Genomic DNA, 18,813 nt, shown 5'->3' on the forward strand with positions numbered 1-18,813 from the left:
GCTTGGTTGCATCATACACTGATATATATATATATATGAAACTAATTCAGGTGCAAACGAGTTTTAACTTAACCAATACATTCGAGAATAAATACGCGTAGATATCACGACCCTTTGAATCTTTCGTTGTTTCCTTAGAATCGCGAATCTTCTTCATTTATGTATCGAGTGGCATTTGTTAATCTCGAATCAGTGAAAAAGTAAAAAAAAAAAAAAACTGTTAAAACTTTAAAAATCGCGATGCATATATACTGTTGATTCAGTTACATGTATTGATACATACGTTCGACATACGTTAAACCGATGATTTCAATGTATTGTAAGTGTACGGGCCTTACATACATATTGCTATGATAAGTGTAACGAGTCATTTTTAATTGAAATAAATAAAACAAAAAAAAAAAAAAAAAGAAAAAGAAAAGAAAGAGAAAGAAAAGAAATATACATGAAAAAAAAAATGAAAATATTCTCACCTGTGTAAAATTTCATTTTTTCTTTGTGTTTAGTTTACTTTTTTTTATTCTTTTCCCTTTACGTAGTGCGTAGTGTGCAGCGTAAGAGAAGATAAATGTCCTCTTTTATTGCATTATTATAATTTATTTCATATAAACATTTGATACAGTTTTAAAATTTCATTTCGTAGAGCTTAGTATTTAGTAGTTTAGTGTTAATAAGTAATTAGGTTCTATAGAATAATATCGGAGATAAATTGGATGGAGTGATCGAGGAGAGTTCAAAGTTTGGTTTGGCATGATTATCGTGTTCACTTTGATACATTCGGATATATAAAAGAACATCTGCAGAACAGAATGCAACGTGTTTTCTTCTACCAGAGGACGAGGCTTTTTGAGATATGTATCTATCGAAAACGTCTTAGATATTTTATTTTATTTTATTTTATTTTATTCTCTTTTCTTTTTAAATTCATTTAAGCCCAAAGGTTAATCGAGTTAAATTTACAAGTAACGAGATATCTGCAAAGTGTAAATTTTGCCTCTTTTCATTGAGCAAATTTTAGATCTTAAAAAGTTGATATGTAACGATATCTTTTAACTCTATAATTTTTATCTTCTTTTTTATCTTTTTTCTCATTTCGAAATTTTCGAAAAAAGAGGATCGAATTGATATTTATCTTATATATATATATATAATATTTATATTTATTTTAATTCTCTTCTCGATATGTGCTATAATATTTTCTTAATTTTTTTTTTTTTTTTTTCCTTTTTACATCGTAAGAAATCAACAAATATTGGTCTCATACTGATCTGTGATAGTCCTCTCGATCGAAACAGGCACACAGGTGATACTTATTGATCGCGATCGAACGTTCTTTCGCATTCGATCTGAAATATAATAATAAGGGAACGATAAAAATTTCCATTTTCTATGATCAAACTCGATAGAACGACGATTGAATTGCATGTTGTCTGCAGATACCGGTCGCTATAAAATAAGGTACGTATTTTGATCTATGTGGATAACTATGGGGGAGAATCGTCTATATATATATCGACTAAATCTTATCTATGCTTGTTAGAAGATATCTTACTTTAAATATACAGTAAATATACATGTGCGCTTAAATTGTCAGAATATTCTCACTACTCTGTCCAAATAAGAAGGGGTCGAAGGCCAGGCGTCAATCCTCGAATCGCATAAATTTTAAATCGATTGTTGTTTTTCTTTTATTTTTTTTGAAATTGAAGAAAACATCGGTAAGGCAGAATTTCTCGTAGCACCTCCAATAAAATAGAATATATATATTAAATATTCGCAAGTTTGACGAAATATTATCGATAGATAAATTCAGATAAGGATAGAAACGGTGTATGTAAACCGTTTATCTCGATTTGAGGATCGACGAATGATCGTTCAGGATTGTTAACGCGGGTTTAATGTATAGATACATGTGTACAGTGGAGAGGTAAATTCGTTTACCAAGCAAGATTGTCGGCGAAGGGTTGCGTCGTGAGAATATTATTACAACCTAGGCATAAGTAGATATATCATTAATTCGCTTTATATATGGACTAGACTCAAGTACTTATTCAATAGTAGATCTTCATACGAATATTGCAATGAAACGTAGTTTCAAGCTGTTACGGTCGAAGATGTGAATTTACAGTGTGGATCCTCGTGGAGACTCGTTACCGACACGGTTTTCATCCTCGATGATATTCACGATCTCAAAGGTAAACTTGAAAAATTGACGCGTCTAGTTTTAATTAAATCTCCTCTTATTGTCGATGCTTTCTTCCCTTTAATTAACTCGTTCGCGAGAAATTTCGTTAAATTCGCCTCCAACGAGACACCAGAATTGCGATTCGTCCTCGCCTTGGAAATAATTATAATACGATCACGGACGGGTCGGTAACGAGTGTTTCGAGGAATCGCGAATTTTCGTCCTATGTCGCGAGAAGCCGATCAACGGACTGGATGGTTTTACAAAGAATCATAGCAAAATAGTTTCGTATTATTGTATACAACTACTACAACGACACGAAGTAGGTAGAAGAGTTACAGAATAATTGTAATTCGAAAGGTTGGAAAAAGGATGCGTGGGATCGGAAGGAAAAAAAGAGAGGAGATTTTTTTTTTTCGTCGGTAGCCGTAGAAATCGATAAACGTTTAAAGTGTTGGAACGTTCCTAACCTGCAAAATAATACAATATACATATAATCTTTTATGTATACATATATATCTCTTTGTGTGTGTGTGTATGTATATATATATAAATCAAAATTGCAAGAGGATAGGAAGAGAAGGAGGACGACGCCACCCTCCTTCTCCCTCTTTCGTTCTGATATGTATGCGCAAAATAAAATCACGATTTTTCCTTTCTTTCCTTTTTTCTTTTTTTTTTTTTTTCGTTTTTGTTCTTCTTTCCTTTTCTCTTTTTCTTTATCTCCGGAGATTCGAAGCGGACAGATTCGACGCCACGAACGCTTCCGTTCCCCTTCCTCCCCTTCTCGCCCCCATCTCCTCTACGTTCGCGCAGTCTTCTCGTTTTTCTCGAGCACGGACGTTACGTTCGCGAAATAAGAGTAACACGTCTAAAATTATGGAAGGCTCGGCCTAGCTTCGCTAGACCCTCGTCGATATACGCGCGTGTACATAAATAGCCGTATAAATTAATTAAGTACAAAAATTACAAACTTATTAACAAAAAAAAAAAACATTGGCAAGACTCGAGGCTCGGCCGGATCAAAATTTTCCCCCCTTCCCCATCGTTTCTTCCTCTTCTTTTCCCTTTTCTTTCGTTTAACGGAATACGGAAACTGTCTCTTGAACTTTCTTCGGACAAAGGAAAACGCAAGCGATGTAGGCACAGGAATCGAATTACACGTTCACGATTATTTCACTTTTGCAAATAAAAAGGAATGTTTAATAACGTATTAAATAACGTGATAATTTCACATTTTTCACTTTGTGTCCATCCAGTTCGAATTCGGGAAATGCGAATGTTACATATGCGAAGGTATAATTCGATTCCTCCACAAGTACAAGTGCGGCAAAACGTACCAGGTAGACGGCCCAGTCGATTTTTTCCCAGGATACCATTTTTTTTCTTTTTTTTTTTTTTTTACATAAATCTTAATACATCTTTTCAGAAATTACCGCACTTTTAAAATACACCTAACACATATCACAGAATCGTGTGTACTCCATTAAAAAAAAAAAAAAAAAATGGTCACACCGCAAATTAACCACCCCTCGCGAGTCCTCCCTATTTCTTTTTTTTTTTTTTTCGGAATTTTATCTCACTGCGAACGTTCGCAAAACATCGCGAAAAGGACATCGCGAAACAAGGAAATGAAACAAAGCAACGACGGTACGTAACGGCACACGATATATTAGGCCTAATAAAAAAAAAAAAAACTAAATTCCGCGTTTTAAATGTTGCGTTTCTCCTTTTTATATTAGGCTCGATCGAGGCGATCATTTCCATATATTTTTGTGCTCCTCGACGAAATACAATCTATGCAAATCTTTACGAAGGTTAAGAAGCGTGGCTATCGCCGTTCACCCGGACCAAGGAACTGCATTCGGAATTCTCGTATCTCTGTGAGAAAAATTTTTCACAGTGGAAGGCAGGAGGGGACCACTTTTGTTCCGTATAATTACACGCGAAACAGCAGGAAGTTACGTTACGAAAAATCGGTCGCGACCGAGGAAACGCTCTCTAGCCACGCTCCACTATCTCTATCGTTCATTCGCGAATCCGAACCCAATATCGATATCATAATTACGAACGTACCTTTTAAATTACATACGATCGTTCGGCTCGCAGAAATTCTCTATCAATCATTCTCCATCAGCGGAAAACTTGCCACGCGAACGGTTCGAAACGTGGATCGTGGATCCTCCACCGATCTCCACCGGTTCCCCCGCTCGTTTCGAATGCAGCGCGCACAGAGAAATACCATCGCCTTTCGATTTCGCGATTTCACGATTCGATCACGTAGCGATCGACTCGAAATTCTTCCCGACGACGACGATTCGACCCGAGGATAACCTCCTCTCGTGAAAACTTAACAACACGTCGTGGCAAACTGTAACGAGTTACGTTACGTTACGTTACGCGGGGAAACACTCTTTGACAGGCTTTTAACCTGGTATTATCTGTATGGTACAGTCACGCGCTTTGTGATTCGCCTCGGTGAAACCATCTCCTGAGAGATACCTGCGAACAAAATCGAGAATATGATGTATTATATACATGTTTTATGATTATTCTATCCAACTGGGGAGGAAATTTTTTGTGGAGAAAATGAAAGTTCATTCTATCGTCTATCTAAGTGTATTCTATCTATCGATAGAAACGGTGGTTTTTCCTCCATAGTTGGACGAATAATATCTATCACGATTGTTGTATAATCATCATTGTGAATATATTAAATTTGTTTGTCAATTTGGCGATTGTTGTTTGCATTATTGGAAAGTTACCTTGATCACTGAAACGGAGCGACGCCGAGGTGACGAGGAGGCTATTGGTTGAGCAGGGTGTTAGTCACCTCAGAGATGGACAGCAAAGGACTCCCGGTGTCCGGTTTGGAATCTGAGGGACAGTTGGGCCCATTCCCGCCGCTGATGATCCCACCGCGTGTTGGTGCTGAGGGTGGTGGTGGTGGTGGTGGTGCGGGGGGTGGTACAAGACGTTGCTGTTGCTGGTGCTGCTGTCCTGCCCGATGCCCATGCCGACTCCTGTCCCCGTTGTTCCCACAGCTGACGGGGGCGTGCTGCAACCGAAACCGCGTGTTTCCCCGTTACTTCCTCGACCCCTTTCGAACCCCTCGCGTTACCCATCTCACTCCCTATATATATATATGTATATATATTTCATATTCGATTATTACTCGTATCGAATGATCACTATAATAATTCGTCGGTAGAAAATTCTCTCTCGACTTTCAGATAAAAATTCTCTTGTACTTGTAAGTGCAGTGAGCTAAATCAAATTATACGAAGAGAGAAAAAAAAGAAAAGAAACTTCGAAAAATAAAAAACGTGGACATGCAGAGTATATGATTGAATCGATTCGAGAGAATTGTTCATGCATTTCTTACGTGCATGCCCAACGGTCCAATATCACATTTTTACAATTTTTAATTATTCCCGTTCATCGAAAGACCACCGTTACGCGTCTCCTTTGAAAAAAAAAAATATCCTACATTTCCAAATAATTCTCTCTCTCCCTCTCTCTCTTACTATAAAACGAAAAAAAAAAAAAAATTCTACTCTACTCGAATCCCAGGTCCTCGACCTCTAGAGAACGTAACTCGCAACTCGGCTCCCCCGGCCGCGTATTAATTACTTTTAAAAATGCGTGAGGCAGCAGCATCTGTGACACTCACTGGGGCGCGTGCCTTGGTGGTGCGGGGTGGTGATGGTGGTAAGGATAGTACTGGTAGTGGTGGTGGTGTTGCACTCCTTGCCATACCTCGGAGCCCGTATCCCCGTGGCCGTGGCCTGGATGCGAGTGCGCGTATCCGATAGTGCTCGCCGCCGCGGCCGCGGCCGCTGCAGCTGCAGCCGCCGCCGCTTGATACTGAGACGTGGTCACCGGTTGGTACTGTTGGTGTTGCTGCTGTTGCTGATGGTGTTGTTGGTGTTGCTGCTGCGGCTGCGCCTTGGCCCTGGGCGAGCTGGGCGCCGCGCCCTGTTGCTCGCCGGGCGACGCCTGCCGCCACTTGCACTCCCCGTTCATCGAGTTCATTTCCGCCAACGACTTGAGGGGATCCCCCCCGCCCCCCGTGGCGTTGGTCGAGTGGGTGGACGAGTGAGTGGAGTGAGGCGTGGGTGGGCTGTAGCTGCCGTTGTTCCTGGGCGGCGTGCGAGCGGGTGGCGCCCCCCACATGAGCACGGTTTGCCGGGGCGCTTCGCCCCCGTACACTTCCGGCTTCACGTCCTCTATTTTCGGGGTCAGCACGCCGTTCGTAGCACCCGTGACCGGCGAGCTTCCAGCGGAATTGCTCGACGAGCCTGCCCCACCCTCGAGGGAGTGTCTGCTGCCCGCTCGAACGATGCCGATGTCGGCGGTGTGCTGTTGTTGCTGTTGCTGTTGTTGCTGTTGTTGTTGTTGCTGCTGCTGCTGCATGGCGGTCGAGGCGGTCGCAGCAACGGGGCTAGACGCGTAGGGAGAGCCGCTCACGCTGCTCGGGTGTCTCGCCTCCACGTAGCTGTACTTGGGCGACTCGCCCAATTGCTGGCAGTAGAGCTTCTCCTCGGCTTTGCTGGCCAGTTGGTGGGTCTCGTACGTAGGCAGGGGGACGTCGATGAAGCCGTTGTACGCCGTGCTCGTGTGGTACTCGGGGTAGTACGTGCCCAGGGGCCTGTATTGGAACAGGTTCTCCGTAGCTGCGGTCAGGTATCTGTAGCCGTTCCAAATGGAATTCAAAAGGATTTACGTATAATTGTGAAAGAGAGTTTGTTCACTAGGATAGGACTAGGAAAGAGTTCGTAGTTCGAACTATAAATGGTTTCGACTCTTCGAAACAATGGAAGATTATTAATTACCTCGTATTCGGAGCTGGATTAATAATTTAATCTTGTACTTGATAGTGTGATTACATTAACCCTTTGCTCTCCAACGGTGACTCTCGGTCACCACTGGGATTGTTGCGGTAATATTTATTTATATTTGATTTTTTTAAAATAACGCTTCATAAATAGATTCCTAAGCTCTTTACTTGTAATCTTATGAGGCGTAATCTTATTATTATGAGTAATTTTCTTATAGTAATCTTATGAGGCCACCGAACGCGCGCAGGTCTGAATCTGAAGTTCGACAGAGCGAAACAGGCTTGGAATGCAGAGGGTTAATAATTACCTAATGGGATCGATGAGGCTCACCTGTTGTCCAACGCGGTTGCAGGGTACAACGTCTGATGATAGTTGCCCGTGTGGCCGATGTACGTGGTCAAGGAGGGATCCGTGGTCGCGGCTACTGCCGTGGGCGCGTAAGCGGTCGGATACATCGTGTTCAGGTTGCTGTATGCCGCCGCGACCGCGGCGGCGGCGCTGGTATCGGCGGCGAGGTAGTCGACGGATGCGACGGTGGGTGTGGCGGGCGGGGAGACGGACGATTGCGCGGACAGTTTGGTACGTTTGTTCCGACAGGTGGACAGGAAGTCTCTCAGTTGGGTTTTGTACCGCCTGTTCACTCTCTGGGACGTGGGTTGGCTGGGGAGGGTCGGAGTCATCACCGAACCGGTGAGGCTGTCGCTGTCCGAAAAGTAACTGTTGGTGAGACCTGCGTCCAGATAACTGACCTTGAAGTCCATCGTTCGTTTGCCGAGGAGATCTCTGCCCTCTTCCTCCCTGGATCGAGAAGAATGAGAATGAGAATCGTTTCGCGATGCCAAGGTTACTTTATTTCCTCGACACGAAAGAAAACACACTCACATGAGGGGACGATGCGTGCTGATTACGAAGTCGGGTTTAGAGTTCTTGTAGACTAGCCTGGAGCTGGTCTGCAGCCACTGCCATCCGCCATCTTTCTTTTGGAATCTGTACGCTATCATCCCCGAGGCCCCCGTCTTCAACACTGAGAAGCGATCGAGGGATGAAACGAATTGAATTGGAATATGGATTTTTTTTTTTTTTGGTTTTCGTGGAGTGGAGAAGCGCTTACGTTCTTGGTGGGCACTCGCCACGTATGCCAAATCGTCGTAATGGACTAGATCGTAGCCGCCAAGGTTTGCCAGTTCGGCGTCCGAATAGCCCAACAACATTTTCCCCCGTTGATCCATGGACACGAGCGCGAGATCCAGTTTGTGCTTGCTCTTGAACATCACGTCCTTCTGCGGGACTTCGAGCAACGAGGGCGGGCCGAACGGTGTGCACAGGGCGAACAGTGCCAACGGTGGCTCCTCCGTTTTCCTGTTTTGACCGTGGAGTATCTTCACTCGTCCCCTGATGTCCAAACGCTAGTAAAAAAAAAAAAAAGAAAAAATAGAATACTACTAGATTGATAAAAGGAATCGAAGGAAGAGTCCCATTTTTACAATTTTAATTTTCTCAAATTAATACGCGGGTTAAATTTTATTTGATCTCAATAATTGGCAAATACGAAGGTAAATAATGGGATGATAAGAAGAGAGGGGTGAAGGAAAAAGTCATCCCATTAGCATTCAGCGTTTATAAAAATGACACTGTAAAACTTTTACGACTGAAACTATTCCAATCCCCTCCTGATTATTTCTATGAAATTATTCTTCGTATCAATTTTATTCTCTTCCTTTAACGAGGAAGAAGAAGATAGAACAACAATTCCTCCCTCGATCAAAATCGCGACAAGAAAATGACAAGAAAGATTACGACATACATACACTATGACGCGGAGTAGTATCGTAAACTTCTTGAGAGAAAATGCGCAATTCCAATCACCATCATCACCACCACCACCACCATCACCATCACTACCGGATGCCCGAGGAAAACACGCGGTAATTACAGGGAGAGACTTGCCCCCTGCTCCTCGATTAACTCTATTATCGCGAGCTGAGGTTAAACCCTGTTCTCGCTTGCAATTATGAAAATTTGATGCCGTAAAAATCGGATCGATAAGTGGCGACATTTTCGCAATAACGGGGTCGAACAGGTTTCTCTCTTTAATTGCTATTTGACAGATTCGTGAGAAAAACGAGAAAGAAAGATTTCTCGTCTATACATATCGTACAAGATATCTCCGCGGGTCAAAGGATCATCCTCGTTCGCGTGACCGTGTACGAAGAGGTTTCCATGAATGAACCAGAGCTTACGTTGCGAGTCTACGTTCCCTAAACGTACGTGGAACTGTGACCAGGCATGCGAGATACGCACAGCTAAAGACCCCAGGTATCGATTGGGCTCAGCAATGGAAACGTGCATGGCCTGGGCAACATAAATATCCAAACAATATTGGGAAGAGACGAGAGATTCTCCTTCTTTGGATTTAAATCTACTCCTATGTTAATTTGAAATAAGATAAAGATTTGAAAAAAATTGAAGATATTTGAATATTTTGAATAATCTTAAAAAGTGATCGTTTATTGAAATGATTTCTTTTGTCTTTCGAATGATCTTGGATTAATCTTTAAATAATCTTCTAAAATTTAGTACGAGAGAATTCAACATCTTCGAGATTACGATAAAATAATGATTATTTTTGATGGAATCCCAATGGAGAAAAGATGGAGGAAAGTAATCATTCGATGAAAGATAAATCTTATCTTTAAGATAATCTTATCTTTAATATTATTAGTTTCTAAAAAAATCTTCTGTAAACTTTTAAAAAAGATATCTGTGATATTTCAAATACCAAAACTCACCAAAAAACCGGACGTGTTGTCCAGAAGACACCGGAAGCGGACAGTGAAGCTTCGCTCCAAAAGGTGACTGTGTTGGGGTGAAAGGGCGTCGTGCAAAGGGAGACTTGCACTTTCACTGGGAAGAAACGAGTTCCACATAAGCTGCCTTTGCAACTCCTCTCGATCCTCGCTGTGCACCAGCTCGTATACGCTTTGATGGACGATGTCGGACTGAAACAGACAAAAAAGGGGATAGTCAGCGAAGAAGGGGTAAGTTTCAGGGATCGCGTGGAAAAAAAATTTCTTGCATTACAGGATCACGTAAGTACGTAAAATCGTTTATGGTAAGGCAGGTATACGCAGAATTGGAGACGTATAATCAAAAAATGCAGATAAAGGTGTAAAAATAATTTTTTGAAACGTCCTGCAATTTTTCGCAAGCTCTGTCACCGAAGCAGAGTGGCGCAGTGGAAGCGTGCTGGGCCCATAACCCAGAGGTCCGTGGATCGAAACCACGCTCTGCTAATAAAGGGGGGTTGATTTCCCAATAATTAATTTTTTTTTTCAATTTTTACATTACAAATTGTTTTTGAGTTTTATATCGGCTCTCTTAGTATTTTTTTTCTTTAAATTTCATTTGTAACGAGTAAAATTTAATAGTAGGTAAGAAGAGTTTGGTAAGAAAGAATGTGGTACCAATGCACAAAAGAAAAAAGTAAAAAGTTAAACATCCCTTAGCAGAGCGTGGTTTCGATCCACGGACCTCTGGGTTATGGGCCCAGCACGCTTCCACTGCGCCACCCTGCTTCGTTGGGGGATGTTTTTAAATAATTTTCCACAAGATTGGACGCAAAATAATCTAATTTTTATCTAATCGATATAATAAATTTATAAATTTCGATCGAGAAATATAACGCAACTGTATGTCCGTCTTTATTTTACATCTGATCGAACCATCTTGCGTTTAAAATTATATAAAGAATAATAAATAATAAATAAGAGTTATTTATCAAATAACAAATATTGCATCGTTAAATTGCATCCCTGATAATGAAAGAAATTTCGTAATAAATTTTACGTAAATATATTCTCTATTTCACACACATATTATTCTATTATTATTAATTATATGTATAGCATCGCGAATCAATCTTTATAACTGGAGATTATTGATCTAATTTCACCCTGTATAAAGGGGTTGAAAACAGCTTTAGGGAAGAAACCGACACAACAGCAGAGTGGCGCAGTGGAAGCGTGCTGGGCCCATAACCCAGAGGTCCGTGGATCGAAACCACGCTCTGCTAAGACGAGGTAAATTGTCACTTTTTTTTTTTTCAATTTCTTTTTACATCCTCATTCAAGACACGCGTATCATTCGATATTTGTGCAAAATGAATTTTTTACAATTTTCCTTATCATAAAAATACACGCATCACGTAATGCAAACTTAATTTCGATATCATCCCTCCGTGCTTTGCATTTAATTTTTAAAAAAATATTGTTTTATCGTAGATTTTTTTTTAAAGTGTTAAAAAAAAAGTAAGAATTATCTAATATCAGGTTTTTAAAATATGCATTTACCACGTATCATAAAGACTAAATTTAGTAAATAAAGTGGTCGATAAAAAAAAGTAATTTAACGGTATATTTTTCAAGAATTAAATGCATATAAGAAAAAAAGAGTTTCTAAAACTTATTTAGAAAAATCTTTCCATAAATTTCGAGATTTTTGTTGAATTACACAAACAAAAAGTCTAAAAATTCAAAATAATTCTATTCCGACATTCATCATCCAAATCAAATTCTTCCCTTTTCCATTCCATCGTAAATACGAAAATAATAAAAATTTTACACAACTTCTTTTATCCACAAATTTTCACGATTCAAATATCCTGCTTTCTTCCTAAATAAAATACATTTACCCGAATCAAATTCTCTTTCAACACGCTATTCCAACACCAGCCCAAATGGAAAATATCCCGAATAAACAAAACGTTGAAAATCGAACGCTACGATAATAATTTCCAATGCAACCCCCCTCCCTCCCCGGAACGGGAACGCAATGCAGACACAGAAAGTGGAAGTTGCACTCCACGCCGAGCGGGCAGACGATCGTCGTACGGGTTGGAGGAAGGTGAGAGGCAGCGGCATTATTTCAGGAAATATCTGATCGGTCGTGACGTCGCGACGGCGACATAGGCGCACGTACGGCACATGTAGCTACACGTGTCCGACGCACTTTATCGCGCATAATTAATCCGGCCTAGGCAGCGACGGGCGATGAGCCCGTGGTGCACGAGAAACCCATAGTTTCCTCGTTCCTTCGCTCAAGAAAAAAACGAGCAGAACGAGAATAACTCCTCTGTTCTGCGCCCTCTTCCCTCCCCTCTCTCCCTCTCTTATTTCTCCTCCTTCCTTTCTCTGTGCTCGGTATGCGCGCGTATGATCGGATAATCGGGCCTCCACCACGCACCCTAGGCCTCGGCGAGGCAGCCTAGAAAATAGATCGAATTAACAGGGACCCGATTGGTGCCAACCATACGTGGTTGCCACGGTTGTCCGGCCTTCGACGCTTGGAATAATGCAATAAATCAGCCCGTGGAAATGATACGGGCGCGAGCTTGCCTTGCTCGCCACGGCCCCGCTACGAACGTGTTAAGCTCTCGTCGAAATAGGAAGGCGCTGGCGCTACGTTGTACGTTTCTATATGGAGAGGCCTGTGCGGATCGGCTCGGCTCGGACGGAGCTGTTATCACTGGGGAACGGGAGGCAACTGCTGAGATGGGATCTCGGTTGCTCACTTTTCTTCCTTTGGATCGGTGTTATGGGTTTATAGGAGGGGGTGAGTTTCTTCGAGACGAGACGTTTCTTTTTCTTTTTTTTTTAAAAAGTGTTCCAAAGTTATTAGGAAATTATTATTCAACAATTGTATCGCACGTATAGATGTATAATATTATGAGATGTATAATATTATTGTTGGGATCTCAGTTGCTCACTTTTCTTCCTTTGGATCGGTGTTATGGATTTATAGAAGGGAATGAGTTTCTTCGAGACGAGACGTTTCTTTTTCTTTTTTTTTTAAAAAGTGTTCCAAAGTTATTAGGAAATTATTATTCAACAATTGTATCGCACGTATAGATGTATAATATTATGTATATTATTGTTGGGATCTCAGTTGCTCACTTTTATTCCTTTGGATCGGTGTTATGGGTTTATAGGAGGAGGTGAGTTTTTTCGAGACGAGACGTTTCTTTTTCTTTTTTTTTAAAAAAGTGTTCGAAAATTATTAGGAAATTATTATTCAACAATTGTATCGCATGTAGATAGATGTATATTATTGTATCGTTTTAGTTATATGTGTTGTGCATGCTTTTTTTCGTAAATTTTTAAAAATTATTTATCACTATTTTCTCCGGATCGAATCCGCATCTTTCTTTTTTTCTAAGATAAGAGAAATCACAGACGGAATAATTCAAGTTTTTTTCTTACTTTGGTCGAACATTCGCAACAGCACTTTTATCGTAATCGGGTGGAATAAAGAAGGCAAGCTTGTTGCTCGATCGCATAATTTCCAGGATGGCCGGCCGGCGTCAACCTCGAAGGGAAGCCGGTCGAATTGTCGCGATAGGCCATTAGCTGGTCATAGTTGTCCAGGGGGCTCGGTTAACCGGGAATAATATAATAAATCACGCGATAGAAGGGAACGGGAGCTTTCGAGGTACTACGTTGCATTTCCGATAGGCGGAACAGGGTAGCCGCACGTAGCTTCTGCACCTTCTCGTAACGTTCGTGTCGCCGGTGCACGGATCTCACGACTTCCATGTTACTCACACCATCCCTATGTTACGATATTACCCGTGAACGATAATGGGATGCTCCCTGAAACCTCTATTTTTTTCAAACAAAATACCAGCTCTCGCCTCCTATAAAGCCGTAACACCGATATCGTGAAAAATAAGAAGGGATTTCGGGACTTTTTTAAATTACAAAAATAGCCTCGAGTTTAAACTTCGTAACGGAACATTTTTCTCTGAGTAATAGCCTATCGAAATACAGGATCCTATTTTAAAATTAGATTTAATAGATTTTACCCTTTACCATAATCGTTCGTTCGTTCGTAAAAAAAAAAAAAAAGAAAAGAAAAAAGAGGGAGAAGATGAAACCAATTTTAAATTCAAATCCATTCAAAACTGCTATGCAGAGATTTTTACATAATCACGAACAACTATCACCGCCAATATAATAAACTTCTTACACGAAACGATTAATCAATAACGCACAATCTACATCCCAATCCCATAAATACCAACGAGAATCAAAGTAGGATGAAATTTTCAACGAAAAAATACCAAGTTTCCCCTAAAAAAATCCCCCTAAAAAACACGATCGTCATGGAAACGCAGACGAGAGGCGAAAAAAGGTCGAAAAACGTCCCTTCTCCCCCTCTCCCCCTCCCTCCCGGTCGGACGTCGACTCGATCGGCCATAAAACTCGATCTCTCAATAAATATAGGAGAGAGCTCAGCGCGAAGTCGCAATCCCCGTGTACCCGTTGCGAAGAAGGGGAGGGTGGGAGAGGGCGAGTGTCCCGCGAAGGGGCCCGTCCGGTTCACCACGGGGTCCACCGATGAATTCAGGGGGAGGGGAAGGTGGGGGAGATCGGCTTAGGGCTTTCCCTAAAGTCTCCTCTGCGATCCCGCTGCGCGTTCCGTTTGCTCTAATTTTAATTAAACCCTTCCTACGGACAGGATTTCCGTGGTAATCGAGCAGGCTGGCAACGGCCATACTTCATTGGGACACGCTCGACGTGTAATTGCTCCGCGTTTGCCCTTTATTCCGCCCCGCCAACATGGCTCGTCGGCCAATTTTATTCCCCTCCCCACCTACCCCCCTCCTCCCCCCTCCCCCCTCCCCCTGTCGTCCCCGTGGTCCCGCGTATATCAAGCGAAACGGCTCACAAACGGTTTCGGCCGTACGTGTAATTTTCATTAATACGTGATTTATTCCGGCAAACGGTGATTTATGGAATTATATCGACGCCCGATAGTCGGCGTCGCGCCACTCGACCGGCTACGAGAGAGAGATAGAGAGAGAGAGAGATAGAGAGAGAGAGAGAGAGAGAGAGAGAGATTCGTGCGCTTGTTAAGTCGTTCCCCTGGCCACCTTTCGATTATTGCGTTCAACGGGCGACTTTTTCAGAGTTTCACGGTTTGTGGTGTACGCACCGCGGCTACGTACAACTCTGGAATGGGACTAACGAATGGAACATTCTTTGATTCGTCGAGATATCGAGAGTCGAACGCGAATTCCCGTACGCGCGTACAGGATTGTTTCATTGTTTTTTCCTTTTTGTCTCTGATAGACGGATTCGAAATCCTTTGTCTCTCTCTCTCTCTAGAGAGATAGATAATTTCTTTATTATTTATTATTTATTATATTCGAAATACATGATTAAAAAATGATCCGACAAATCTTTCGTCGAATCTTTTATCTTATCTCAGGTGCTAAATTCATCGAATACTTTTAAAAATTCGAAAAAAATTCGTACAGATATTGATTCTCAAAGGAGTATCGTTCGTTTTTCTCGAAGAATTTCCGATCCTCCCAGTATAATAATAATAATAATAAATAACCCTACGCTGTATCAACGCTACGAAATAAATACCGTTCGTACCGTTCTAACTTATAATCAAAATTATCGCGATAGATTAAATCACAGCCAAGTAAGTTCCACCCCGAAACAAAACAAAACAAAAAAAAAAAAAAAAAGGAGAAGAAAAAGAAAAAATTCTAAATCGCAAGATCGAAGGTGTCGGTGTTCGATTCGAGGAACGAGGCTCCCGCAAAATACGTTGACCCCGCCCTCTTTTATTTTCCACAGCCGGGGCCCAGGCTCGCATTTATTTTTCCCCATGGAACTCTTCTCCTCCTCCTCCTCCTCCTCTCTCTCTCTCTCTCTCTCTCTTTCTCTCTCTCCTCTTCTCTCTAGAGTTGGCCAGTTAGCCAGGCGACGGGCGGTTTGCCGGTAAGGTCCGGTAACGTTTGTTACCATTGCTCGTTTAAATAATCTCGAAACATGCATCCGCGGGACGGAGCGGCCGGCTCGTGGATGGCTTTACGATCGACCCTCGTCGTTAATTAAGAGCTTGTAATTATTTAGTGGAGACGCTAGCGCACCCCCGCCGGCATCGAAGCGGTCCCGCTCTCCCTCTTGGCAGGCTTGATTTACATTCCAGCGAAGAATGCGAAAGGCCTCGCCTCGCTTTGCTCTATTTTATTCATTTCCTTTCTTTTTTCCCGCCAGTACTCTCGCGCCCCTCTTGCGCCTCTTCGCTCACTCGTAATCCTCGTCCCGATGACGACGAGAAACGATGCTCAAACTGGCTACTAGATTTCCAACCTTGATATCAAAATGGAACGACGATTTCCTCGGATATTTTTCAATTTTCCAGAATTCTTGTCGGGGATGAGAAACACTCGGTCACTGTATCGATGAATTATTTTTCAATTCAATTTCTCATTAATGTGGAAACTTTATACTTTTCACTCGTATTAAAATCACGTTACGAATGGGATTTTTCATTTGATTTATATATATTTCGAGTTTCAATTTATTTCAACTTTCTTTTCCAATTTTTGAAAAATCGGTTTTCCACGATGATTCCTCTTCGACCATCCTTTTCGAAATTTTTCAATTTTTCGTTTCATCGTTTCCCGAGGAAATCGTAAACGTGTAAAAGATTTAATATCAATCATTACGATGAGTTATTTCATCCTCTTCTAATTTCCCATAATATGAAAACTTCCTACTCGTATTACAATCACGTTACGAAAAAGAAGAAAGAGAAGAAAGGATTCTCACGTGATTTATACATTCGACTCTCCTTTCCATTTTTTTAAAGAATCGATACGTCTGAACCGATCCTGCTCTCCACAAATCGTTTTCCAATCTGTTTCCAAACCGTAACAGGGGGGGAGAAAGGGGAGAAAGTATTCGGACCACATGCGTGGTATCCACGTCAGACATACTCTCCGAGGACGGGAACGACACCGAAGGAATCGCGTTCCCGTAAATCCCGTGGGACGCGTGAGATAAATCAGGCTGGACGCCGGGTGAAATGGACGGAAACACGATTCGGCGCGATCAAAGGACCCTCTACAAATTGAAACAAATCAGCCGGCTAATAATAATTAATCCGCGGCCCGCATTAATTATCGAATGCCGCCCCAACGTCCACCTCCTCCTCCTCCTCCTCCTCCTCCGTTCCCCTCTCCTCCTCTCCCTCCTCTCCCGCTCGCGCGAGAGATCGCATCGAGAAATCGTCTCGAGGAGGCCAGCCACGAGAGAGAGAGAGAGAGAGGGAGAGGAATTTTTGCGCGGTGTGTGCGCGATAATGCGCCTCCCCCTCCGAATGTTGAGCTCTCAATTACGAGCGCAGAGTTATGAACCACCTCTCTCTTCCTTCCACCGATCTCCTTCGTAACAAAAGCGAGTGGAAAGGAGGGATATGGCCTTAGGGTCAGGCGGCCGATCGCGTCTTCATTAACGGCTATTAATTGTCAAAACGTGCCACATAATTCAGCGCGTGCGAATCGAGGTAACCTTCGCCGCCCCCTTGCGAATCAATTGATTTTTCTAATCGACTGGGAACAGGGAGGAGGGAGGATGAGATCGTTTGAAGGGGAAGGAAATCGGATGAATGAGTAACCAAGGTGTAAAGTTGAACTGTGTATAAACGCTCAACGAACATTTATCCGTGCGTAATTGTGGATTGTATTCAATTGGTGTTCAATCGGAATGGAAAGAAGTCTCTCTCTGATTAAGGATCCAAAACGACGAGAGAATTCTAACGTATCGATGTGATATGAAAATTTTCTTGCTTCTCTCTGTTTATAGTTATATAATTTGTTACGATAGTTTAATCTATAAATGCAATTTTGTACTCGAATAATTAAGATAATAATATTAATAATTGTACAAGCTAAACATACTATATCAAAATAATTAATAGTTTCGAAAATATTAATCATCTTAACTTTATAAATGAAAATAATCTTCGAATTCATACCTCTTCCATTACTTACGATATTACAAGACTCGAACAAAGCGCGTGAAGCTTTGACTTCTTTCCACCAATTATCAATCAGTGAGCAACGCCTCGATCTCGAGTCGAATTAAAACCAAAATTAATTTTCGAATTGTGGAAAATCGCGACTGTATTAGGGGAGAAGACGAATGAAACGCGTGCTACGAGTGCTACGCACCGACCATCGCCCCCTCCCTCCCCTCATCCTCCAGAGCGCGCCCATTGAAACGCGACGGAGCACGCAAACGCCGCGAACGAGCAGTTGCACGGCTGGGTAACGGGAGAGAAGGTGCTGCGTGTCCACCTGGCCGACACAACTCGCGACATTTCTTGCGAGCCCAAGAATCGACGAGATAAGTAAACTGAGATTTCACAGATCCTTGCTGCACTCGAAACGAATTTCACCCTCGAATATTCTTTTCCCCTCCCTCTATGCTCTTTCTCTCAAATCATCCGACGGGAGAATGAATTGACTTGCAATTACGTTGCTCCTTCACGACTCGATCTCTTTGAACCGACGTAATCTCAGAGTGTCTCGTGTGACGCGATTACACAAACCTTTTTCTCTCTTTCTCTTTCTCTCTCTCTCTCTCTCTCGGTTCAAATCGGTGGAAAAAGCTTGTAACGACGGCGTCCACTTGGTTAACAATCTTACATCGAGGTTATTATTGTCTTATCGCCCTTCTCTTTGTCGCTCCTTTTCAGTTCGGTATCTCACGCGAGGGAAAAAGCGCGGAGGGTTTGGGAATCGAGGGTCGATCGAGGGGATGGAGAGGGAAGGGTTGGAGGCGGCTGTTCCACGGAGGCTTGATTGGCTCACCCTTCCGATAGTACCTGAGATCCTCCAGCGGTGGATAAAAGTAATAATTTAAGCGAAAAGGTCAGAGGGCGGACTTATCGTAGCCTGGGAATGAAATCGAGGGAAGGAGAGGG

The 18,813-nt window shown here is 42.2% G+C and overlaps 1 protein-coding gene and 3 non-coding genes across 4 annotated transcripts in view; 2 read left to right on the forward strand and 2 right to left on the reverse strand.

Annotated features, from left to right (window-relative positions):
- Positions 1–3,826: 3,826 nt before the first annotated feature.
- Positions 3,827–18,813, reverse strand: part of LOC122718508 (aryl hydrocarbon receptor protein 1) — a 143,213-nt gene continuing 128,226 nt past the window's right edge. Inside the window, exons 5-11 of the mRNA XM_043943596.1 lie at positions 9,816–10,025; positions 8,138–8,432; positions 7,909–8,050; positions 7,357–7,824; positions 5,945–6,875; positions 4,951–5,243; positions 3,827–4,687 (exon numbers count right to left, since the gene is read on the reverse strand). Of these exons, the coding sequence (XP_043799531.1) occupies positions 4,992–5,243; positions 5,945–6,875; positions 7,357–7,824; positions 7,909–8,050; positions 8,138–8,432; positions 9,816–10,025 (2,298 nt within the window). The 3' untranslated portion in view covers positions 3,827–4,687; positions 4,951–4,991. The remainder of the gene's footprint in view (positions 4,688–4,950; positions 5,244–5,944; positions 6,876–7,356; positions 7,825–7,908; positions 8,051–8,137; positions 8,433–9,815; positions 10,026–18,813) is intronic.
- On the forward strand, positions 10,248–10,319 carry Trnam-cau. Its single transcript has one exon. It is a non-coding gene; the product is annotated as a tRNA-Met (tRNA).
- On the reverse strand, positions 10,530–10,601 carry Trnam-cau. The gene has a single exon. It is a non-coding gene; the product is annotated as a tRNA-Met (tRNA).
- On the forward strand, positions 11,027–11,098 carry Trnam-cau. The gene has a single exon. It is a non-coding gene; the product is annotated as a tRNA-Met (tRNA).

This window comes from Apis laboriosa, unplaced genomic scaffold (genome assembly GCF_014066325.1).
Source record: "Apis laboriosa isolate Shangri-la unplaced genomic scaffold, ASM1406632v1 scaffold64_cov150, whole genome shotgun sequence".
Taxonomy (NCBI): domain Eukaryota; kingdom Metazoa; phylum Arthropoda; class Insecta; order Hymenoptera; family Apidae; genus Apis; species Apis laboriosa.